We start from the raw sequence: 10,282 nt of genomic DNA on the forward strand, positions 1-10,282 counted from the left end.
TTTACTGAAGTTCCCTGCTAAGCCAAGCTGGTCTTCTACCACACTTGCTAGTCCTCCTGTGCACTGGGATGGTTTGTTCCTGTACTCAGTAAGGCTTCTTTAAAGTACAGCCAGCTCTCCTGGACTCCTCTCCCCCTCAGACTGGCTTCCCAGAGGATCCTACCCATAAATTCCCTAAGGGGAGTCAAAATCCAGGGTCCTTACACTGCTGCTCTCCATCCTTCCTTTCCTCAGGATCCTGAGCTGAAATCAGGATTAAGTTCACAATTAAGTGATGAATATAGTATAGCATGCTTCATTTTTAATACCACAACCAATGCTGTTGCTAAGCTTCAGCTAAGAGTGCTACAGATTTGTAGGGCAAGTGTGTTAACAGTAAACAACTTTGAGCACAAGGCTGGTGAAGCATGGCCATGCACAAGGCCGTGCATGCTGGCCTGATCTTGTCTAGTCCAAGTGCTGGCTTGTAAAAAGAGCACTAGCCAACAGTTGGACTATACATGTCGTTTAATATTGTTTTGTACTGCTTTCTCAAAGGCAAGTAAGCTGGCAGTTCATTTTTTGGCACAGCACCGAAATTAGTCATGGAGGTGAGGAAAACTAGAGTAGGATTGTATGGGCTCTGCACGTCACTAAAGGAAAAAGGAACTGGGCTCAATTCTGAGATTAGAGTTCTTAATAAAAAGCAGTGTTGTTTCAGTGAGATGAGTCATGTGAAGGAAGATTTAGAGAAAGGACATGCCAATCTTCATCCATCCTCCCACCGGATGCAGAGCAAATCGCTTATCTTTTCACTCTCTCCACCATCCTAACGAAGGTCATTCTTGTGTACAACAAAAGACAGTTAGGCATACTGGGAATTACAAAAACTCTCAAGGATAGACCTGAGGAAGGATGTCTTACATTTGAAAAACTTGTCCAATTTTATCCTGACTACATAGTTGGCCCAATAAAAAGATATCAACCCAAGAAATCCTGGCCTCAAAGCCTTCCAAGCTTATTTAGCATGATATTGGTTAAAAACCAAGGCTCACAGATGGAAATGCATTTTCAATTCTTGCTGGGTGATAACAGAACTACAATACAAATAAGAGTAGGATTTAAAAAAGAAAAAAGAAGTGAAAAGACAATGTGGCCAGGAACTACAGCAGTTTGATGGCCATTGACCATGCAAAGATTCATCACCACAGCGATTACACTGAAAGGCTGGTCCTAATGCCTTAAAAGCAATTTATCTTGCATTTCTATGGAATCTTTCATTTTAAAGTGCTTTGGAGTTCTGTAGAGATTAGAAAGCCTTCTCAGTACAGAAATGTTAGCAGCTTTGGAATGAAGCTTGAAAGTTGTGTTGGCAACATTAAATAAATTTAAGGGTAGGGATGTAAACTCCAAAAGCCAATTAATCTTCAACCAGGTTACTTGCAAACATCTGCAGTTGGCTATTGATGGGGTTCTCAGGTTTTTCTGCAATAGGAAAAACAAAACAAAAAACAAAACACTGCCTCCTAGACCCAGCTCCCATGTCACAGGTGATTATGTAGACCACTTGCTCTTCTGGGTCACAATCATATTGCATCCCTTGCAGCAGCTAGAGCAAAATCTTGCACGCAAAAGGCAGCAAGGAAACCAGAGAGGTAAGTTTTGTTTTCTCAGTTTCAGCAGCTGGAAACTAGGAGGAGCAAAGATCTTGCGGCCAAACAACTTCGTCATCCTGAGCAAAGACATGAGCGACTGAACTTCGTTCCCAGGGCAGCTCACTTTTCGGAGGTAACCCTCAAGTGTACTAAGAGATTCTAGAAGCTATAAACTGGCCTCCTTCACAGCAGTGCAAGAGCTTTATCCACTACAGCATGCTTCCAATATGTTCTTCACTTCCATTTACTTGAGTCATAAAATTTGATATTGTATACAGAAAGAAGAGGGAGACAAAACACTAGCCACAAGCTAAGCATTGATTCTAGACAGTTAGATCCTTTGGTACTCCACCTCCAAATGCTATGGTGAGAAGACTGGATAGCCTGATAGCTTTTGAAAGTATATTAGGCTAAAAAACAGACAACCAACTTGAAAGATGCATTGGCATGGTCTACAGCTACACTGAAACAGGCATGGCCAAGCTAATACATTAGTTTTGGGCCAGGTACAGACATTATACTTTTACCAGTATAAAATGAACAGAAACCAATCTAAACCCATAACAGAAGTTTGGCATAAACAGACTGGTTTTAAATGGGGCAGAACCCAGACTAAAGATTTACCCCCGACACAAAAGGGCAAGTGTGTGTTCTGTTCACCATCATGCTAAGCTGCACCACTCAGGAAACATTTCCCACCCCCCCCTTTCTTAAAACAGGAAACTTAGATGGATTCTGCCTGGGGCTTTCTGAAGGGCCTTTAGCCACTACTGTTCCAAGGCAAAGTGTTAATTCAAGTAGTTTAAAAGGTAATTAATGCAGGACATTGAGTGTGGTTATCTGCAAAGTCTGGATTTGGCATGGCCAGAAATCAAAACTGTGTCTGTTTTCAGCCAAAACCCAACAAGTGTAAGTGAGGGTCCCTTTAAAGATCCCTAACCAATCCATCAACTTTGAAAGAGAAGCCACCCAGTTGCTTTATATTAAATTTTTGTAAATGCACTTGGGGTGGGGAAAAAACAAACAAAAAAAACCCACCACACACAACATCACGCAAGTGTTTTGCGAATAGTGCCTTAAAATACTTATGGCTCATCTTTCTAGACTTAGGCAAGACTTCTAAGAAAGCAGAAACCAAAAGAAGCCTTCAATGTAACAAAATACTTTTTAGCCAGCTGGTAGGGATGGAGCCCCACTTGTCAAACTGTTCCTAGGGTTTTCTCTATTTGTTATACAAGGAATTAAAAACAAACACATCCTCAGACACAAAAGAGGATCCAAGTTAAAAGCTAATTGACTTGCAACAAGTGGTATGAAAATGAAGCAGAAAGTAGATTCAAAGATACTGGATAATGTAAATTCTCAAGTGAGAACTCTCTGGGAGATTTGTAAAGCAGGGTATCCAGAGAACAAGGATCCCATTATGAGCAAGGCAAGCACAAGGGAAAGCATTGAGAAGTACTGCATGTACTGGTCTGACAGGCTGAAGGCTCCCTTTGGTTGTCAGCAAGGCAAAATTGCCTCTTCAGAATGAAGCAAACTTAAGTACAACGTGCAAAATGTATTTATCTTTTGTACAAAATAAAGCTAGTCACGAAAGGAGCTGAGAGACAGCACTAGAATTCTGTACCCACTCAATATGAGCATCTACAGCATAGGTTTCCCTCCTAATGTCTCACCTTGACCTACTAAGCTATTGCTAGGGATGAAGGGGAAAGAGCAACATCCACATAGCACATGACTTAAGGTCCACCAGGATGAGACTGCCTTCTGCTGGGCCTGCTGGTGCTAGCTAGAAGGCAGACAAGATTTTTTTTTTTTGGTAGATGTGATCTTATTGACCAGAGGTGGGCAAAATGCAGCTTGGGGGCCAGATGCAGCCCACCAGGCCATTCTAATCTGGCCTGTGGGGCCCCTAAAAATTTTAGAAAATAAATATTTATCTGCCCTGGACTGCCTGTCATGTGACTTTTGATGGCTTGCCAGAACTCAGTAAGTGGCCCTCTGAGCAAAATAGTTGCTTGCCCCTGGATGAGAACAACTAAGTAGTTGGAAAAGTTGTTCTTTGCAAGCTTTTGGGCAAACATCTTTCTGCTTTGTGCCCAAAAGCTTGCAAAGAACAATTTTTCCAGCTATTTAGTTGGTCTAATAAAAGCGATCACATCTACCCAAAGAACCTAGTCTGCTGGTGTCCTTAGACCAACACAGCTACAGCCAACCACCCCAAAGCTGGAAAGTAGACATTTGTCCCTGAACAGGCATGAAGTGGTAACATCATCATCTGACCACTTAGTTCTGGGCTGCAATGCTGTACCAGCCTCATCACTCCTGGAATCCAGGTTATTTCATCCTGGCCCCACTTATAGCAGCCTCCCGAGGGCAGGTCTACACCAGCCGGAGCATGGAGGCCTTGTTCCTAGCCCCTTGCCACTGCTGTTCCCTACTAGTGAGCAAAGGAACAGCTCTTCTCTCCTCTTCATGCTGGGATGCTGCAGGATGTGGGGGAGGGGGCCTGGTTTAGTCTAGCAATGAGTCATGCAGGAGTCCAAGAGCTTGCTCTGCAGGGGGAGAGAGGATGCTGAGGCCTGCAGAGGGAAAGGGGGAGGGGGAAAATGGAAAAAACTGTGCCTGGAGCAGTAGTGTTGAGTGTCTGAGGCAGGAAGGGGTGATCAGCATGCGAGAAAAGCTGCCTTTGGTGCATGAACTTCATCAACCCACCCCAGCCAATGCAGGCAGGCAGCAGTGCTCTAGCCAGTTCTGGTTTATATTATTAACAGGGTGGCTGGATGCAAGCCAGGGCTATTTTTAGCAATGAATACAAGGCACTAATTAATTAGGATAATAATGTTCTGTCTTGCCTTCCCCTCCTCATGCTGAAAAAGAGGAAGGCAATAATATTTTAGAGCCAAGCTCCTGTTGGATCCTGTTATCAGTGCTAGTATTAGTCTCATCTGCTACTGTTTAAAGGCAGCCCTCTTCACTTCCTGGGTCAAGGAGCCAGGGAATGTACCTATGTGGACATGTAAACCCTTTTTGCATAGCTGGGGACTATGCCAGGGAGACAGGGGAGGGGGGCTAGGGAGGGTAGAGATATACAGGCTGAATTCAGGACAGTTTATCTTTCACATAGCAAAACAAGGCTCAATCCTTTAGGTCTCTGGAAGTACAAGAAAACAGCCAGCTTTCACTAAAGCCAGTTTCGCTCCACTGGCTTCCAAATGCACAGAAACCAGCCTCCTGCCTGAGCCTCTGGGAACATTTGTCACCACTGACCTTTGCTGTCTTGCTTCTGCCATCACCTCCAGACATGCAGAATCCGATTGCAAGATACTGCTGCTTATCTCAAGAGAGACCTTGGGGTACAGTTTCACTGGGATGAAAGCCTCGAGTCTGAAGCTTCCCTCCTCCAGCCTCAACATTTAAGCAGCCAGGTTTGGGTTCCCTACCCAGATGCTGCTGGGGAGGGATGTCCCATTGTTCCTCTCTCCTGTTAGCAGCACCTGAAATCAGTGTCCCGGGAATCAAGAGTTAACAGGACTATATTGACCATGCTTGTATAGGAGGAGCCACATAAATGGGACAGAATAATCTTCCCCAGTATGCATTGAATTTAATTTAGCAAGTGGGCTGAATGCTCTGGGAGCAGCTTCACCTTCAAATTCTCCGAGTCCTGGTCAGAAATCTGGGGAAGGGAAAATGTACAAGAAATCTTTTGCTTCTTCCTAAAAATACTGATTTCAATTAGTGCTTTAATTTCCCTGCTGTCCCTTTAAGTTCTTCTCCAAGGCTTTATGTGGCTTCTTCTTTATAAGTTTGGGCACTAGCTTGATCCTTACCCAGATCACCTGAACAAAACAGATTCTGGGAGACTAAGCAGGAAATTGTCTCAATTCAATCATCATAAGCTCCTGGCATTTCCTACTTCTGTCAGGCTGGTAATACCAGAAGACCAGCCTCCCACATTGCTGCTGGTCTCTCTTCCTATTCTTGATACTATTCTTCTGCTTGCCTCCTCCCCTAGATCCCCTTCTCCCTTTCAGTCCCATCTTCTTCCCAGGCCTAAACATCTGCTATGAAGAGTGTGGCTGACAATCAAGGAAGCATGCCTGGACAAGATGAGGGGATACCTCTTCAACCCCTTCACCTTTGCTGGTGAGAGTGGATGAAAGGTGAATCAGGAGCTAAGTGGTGGTCTGAGTGCAGTGTTGCACCTTGCCTGAAGATCAGGCTGGATTCTGTTTTGCCCTGGGCTCTCATATAAGCACACGCTGAGCCAGGCCTGGGATGAATAATGAGAATTTGCTGCCCCAGGAGCATTCACTCCCCCACACCAGTGGGTTATTTCCAAGGAGGAAGGTGAAGTTATGTCTCCATGCCACCAGTTCCTCCCAAAGGGGGGAAAGAGAAATCCCCTTATCTTGGCTGGGAATGCTTCCTTGATTGTCAGCCAGACTTTACAGAAAATATTCAGGCCTGGAAAGAAGGGTGGGACTGAACAGTAGAAGGGGATCTAGAAGAAGTGGGTGGGGGAGGGGAACGGCAAGTTTATCTGCACTAGAAATAGGGAGAGAGTGGTGAGAAAAAGCTAGCAATACTACAGAGTCCAGGAAGGAAGCAAGGCACATATATAGGGGGAGGGGCAGAAGATAGAAGAAAGGGGGAGCAATGTGGACTTGAAGACAGGCAATTTAGAGGTGGAGACTTAATGACCGCCTCAGGTTTCTAGTTAGCTCTGCTATAGTGCAGATACTTGGAGCAGAAGTTTTAGAGTGAAGTTTGAGTAGTGGGAGGAAGTGCTTAGTCAGTCAGCCTGGTTTCACTTTGTGCAAAGCAGACAACCCTACCACTTCCTTCAAGGTTAAGCTTGTGCTACCACTCAGCACACTCGGCCCACCTACCTCATACTTAAGTAGAAAGTAGTTGGGGTTTGCGGCACATGGCTGCTTAGGCACTGATAATTCATTCCCTTCCTTGCTCTTGGTTATAGTATTAGGTTGCACCAATATTGGAGCAACTAAGAATATGTTCCTCAAGGTTGTTTACTGCAAGGCACGGCTAGTTTCACTTGCCTTCTCTTATTCTTGTCAATCACGTATTAAACCATGAAATACTACTACAAAATAAGAAGCAAGATGGGGCCTATCCTATGTCTGCCTCACTCAAGTTTGATGCTAGCCCCAATCCTACTGATTTCAAACACAAATATACCAGTGTTAAAAAGTGTAATACACCAGGTCTAATTCACCCCAGGTTATTTGGCTTGTGAGAATCAGCAGAGAAGGGGGAAAAAAAAAAAAATGCAGAATAAAGGAAGTGCTGAGAATTGAGTTCAGTTGAGTTTACCATGACCTTTCCAGGTGGTCAGATTCATAATTTGATCTGAATTCAGCTGCAATCAAAACATTTAAGCCTATCTTCTGCTCTTCTATAAAACCTATTATGCTGCTACCAGCAATTAGCCTTCCTCCAAGATTCGGATGCACCCAATACCTGCAGGTGCTCAGCAGAGATGTAGGAGCTGCCTCCCTGCTTCAGAGGCATTCAGAGCTGCTTTTCGACCCTTGAACTTGGACATTTCTCTTCCTTACTCCCTCCCCCTCCAGCAGAGCTCCCTTCATTAGGAGCACCCCAGGGCACTATATTAAGACATGAATGGGTAATAACAACTGAGAAGGCACAAATTCAAGAATCCACTGGTAGTTTCCCTTAGGCCTCATTATTTGGTGGGGAGGAAAAAAAAAAAAAAAAAAAACACACCTCATTCTTTGACACATGCTCAGGGATTATGGTTCACTAGCTTTGAGAAATAGTCTGCCTGCTCTGCATCAGGTGCTGAGGGGGGTCAGTCTACAACAGGAACCAATATCAGATGCGCTCTAATGTTTGCATCTAGACCGATAAGAAAGGGGGTGGGGGTGGGGAGGGACACAAACAAGACAGTTCAACAATAATGCCTCAACTCTTTAAATGTTTGTTTCTGTGCTGATACGCAGCAGAAACTAACCCAGACCATGGCCCAACTGTACTTGCAACCAGGAAGCTTTTTTTTTAGTTTAATAGTGTTTCCCCAACTTTCCCCAGCCCAAGACACACTTACATTCATTAACATTTTCTGCAGCACATCCAAGGCATTCCCCATCCTCATACCTATTGTAGCTCCTTGCCATGGCAAAATTCTGTGACAAATCTGTTCATTTCTGATGGCACACTGGTCTAAACATCTCACAGGAAGCAGCTCATACAAGCAATGGGTGACTGGCACCATGGCAGTGGGTGGGGAAACAACCAGTTACCCCTCCTGTGGACTGACACATGCAAGCAAAGGACTGTGGTAGGCCCAAATCTGCCCTAAAACACACATGTGCAATCCCCACCAAAGGCAAGTGGGGTGGCACTCATGTCCCCGAGGAAAGATTAGGGTTGTGCCAACCTCTTGATAAACAAGCCAACTTTTTACCTGATAAATGTAGTCTTCCCAGTGGAATACTGCCCCACCAGCAGGACCATCGGCTTGTTATCAAAGTCAGCATCTTCCAGGGCTGGCGAATGAAACTCATGGAATTTGTAGTATTCTTCCAACGGGAGCAGCTTGGTTTTGTAGAGTTTCTTCAGCCCCTCGCTGACTGTCTGAAACACCTCAGGGTCCTTCCTCCTCCTGTCATCAGTACCCAGCCAGCTGAACATCGTGGAACGTGGGCCCAGGGACTCGCCTTCTCAGCACTCACTCCTTTCCCAGCAAGGCTCCGCCCTTTGCACTTTTTCCCCCCCCAGAAAGGTCCAATCTTCAGCAGAAGGGCACTTGCTCACCTGGACCTCTGCTCCAGGCAGCAGGACAGCTTTATTCACTGGCCTCCCTCAAGGCACTGCTTCCTCACCAGCTACTGTCTGGCCAAGAGCATGCTCTCTTCTGCAAAGGGGGAGAAGCAGGGACCTAAGGGGCTGCAAGACAAGGTCCCCTATGTGGCATCAGTGGGCGACAAAAAGATTCTCCTCTCCCTTCTTCCCTCCCGGGTTTCTTCCTCACCGCCTGCAGAAGGTCTGATGGCTGCTGCACCACACCGACCACCCAGCTGCAGAGAAGTGAACCCTCCGCTCCACGCAATGGGAGAACAGGAGGACTTCTCAGACTCCCCGGCGACGCCTGCCTCCTTTCAAAGCCCCGAGGAGAAGCCGAGGAGCTGGATCCACATGCCGGCCGAGGGCGGCAACACAAGCACAGCAGCACACCGCCCTGCTGCAGCAGCGCCGCGTTTAAATGCAGCCTTCCAGGAAATGGCCTGGCGGCGGAAGTGGCCAGGTCCTGGCAGAGCCTCCCAGTCTCCCGGAGCAGCTGAAGCCGAGCAGGGCAGCGCCATCTTGGGAGGAGGAGCTGGCAAGGTGCCTTCACCCGGGTGCTCCCCGCAAGCCGGGCACGTTCTGTCCTGCGCCGTGGGGCGGGCGGGGCTCAGCGCCCTCTGGAGGGCATTGCCGGGTGTGCAGGCAGCCCTGGCCCCTGGCAGGGGCCTTGCTCAGCTGCCTGGCGGAGTGGCAGCCTGCCCCCATCGTGTGCCCGGTGAGCTAGTGGTTTAGGAGAGGAGCAAGAAGGGACTTCTCAGCTGCAAGCCCCCTGAATGCCAGAGCCCTTCAGCAGGGGAGATAGGCAGGAGCAGCCATAGGGGAGGGCAAACTGAGTGACCGCCCAGGGCCCCACACTTTAGGCAGCCCACATTTTTTTTTTGGCGGGGAAGTTTTTGCAAGATGTCTCTGTTTGCATTTTAACGCTGGACTATTTCTCTGATTCTCACAAATAATATTGAAGAGATCCATGATACAACCGTGGTGGGGTAATATTTACCCAAGTAAATATTAACTGGGATGCTTTGACTCTAGCTGACTTCCTGCCCCTTGGGTGGGGGGCTGGACTTGATGATCTTCTGAGGTCCCTTCCAGCCCTGATGTCTGTGAAATCTATGAGTCTGTACCTCTAAGGGGCCCAAATGACTCTCCTAGACGGGACCCCAACAACCCTAAGGCCACCACTGAGATAGGGGTGCAATATTGCCAACCTCCCCATGTCAAAAATCATGAGACAAACTCTTAACAATCAAGAGATCTGGAATGTCAATCACGAAATGCTATTTCTGAAGTGTGTGCGCGTGGTTCCTGGGGCCAAGGCAGCAGAGCGCAGAGCCCCAGTCTGCAGCAGGCAGCCTGCCTCTGCCCCATGCACAAATCTGGGGGACACGTATCCCCCATGCCTCCTCCATTCACCCAAGCACCTGCCCCACTCCCTCCCTCACCATGGGGGCCTCAATCTGCCCTTCCTGTCCCTTTCTTCTCCCCCCACCGCTCCCTTCCCCTCCACAGACTTACCAATTTGGTGTTCTCTATGTGCACCAGAAGAAAAAAAACATGAGATTTGATCTCTTTATCAGGAGATCATGATTCAGAGTTAATTTGACTTGGAAATTGTGAGTCTCATGATTTTTTTGTGAGACTCTGCATTACTGGGGGTGTGTGAAAGGGAGGTGGGGGAGAAGAAAATCAGTGCATCATCTCCAGGGCCCTCCAGGGGTCACTTAGTGCACTGGTTCTCAACCTTTTTTGTATCAGGACCCATTTGTAAACAACAATGGCCAGTCCCCACACAGTGACCCTTGCTCCCAATC

The 10,282-nt window shown here is 46.9% G+C and overlaps 1 protein-coding gene across 1 annotated transcript in view; it reads right to left on the minus strand.

Moving 5' to 3' along the window:
• The window catches only part of EHD3 (EH domain containing 3), a 33,882-nt gene extending 24,990 nt beyond the window's left edge, over positions 1-8,892 (minus strand). Inside the window, exon 1 of the mRNA XM_019549571.1 lies at positions 8,092-8,892. Coding sequence (XP_019405116.1) covers positions 8,092-8,318 — 227 coding nt within the window. The 5' untranslated portion in view covers positions 8,319-8,892. The remainder of the gene's footprint in view (positions 1-8,091) is intronic.
• Between the last annotated feature and the right edge of the window lie 1,390 nt (positions 8,893-10,282).

The sequence above is a fragment of the Crocodylus porosus genome, unplaced genomic scaffold, assembly GCF_001723895.1.
Source record: "Crocodylus porosus isolate Cpor-Errol unplaced genomic scaffold, CroPor_comp1, whole genome shotgun sequence".
NCBI classification, from domain to species: domain Eukaryota; kingdom Metazoa; phylum Chordata; order Crocodylia; family Crocodylidae; genus Crocodylus; species Crocodylus porosus.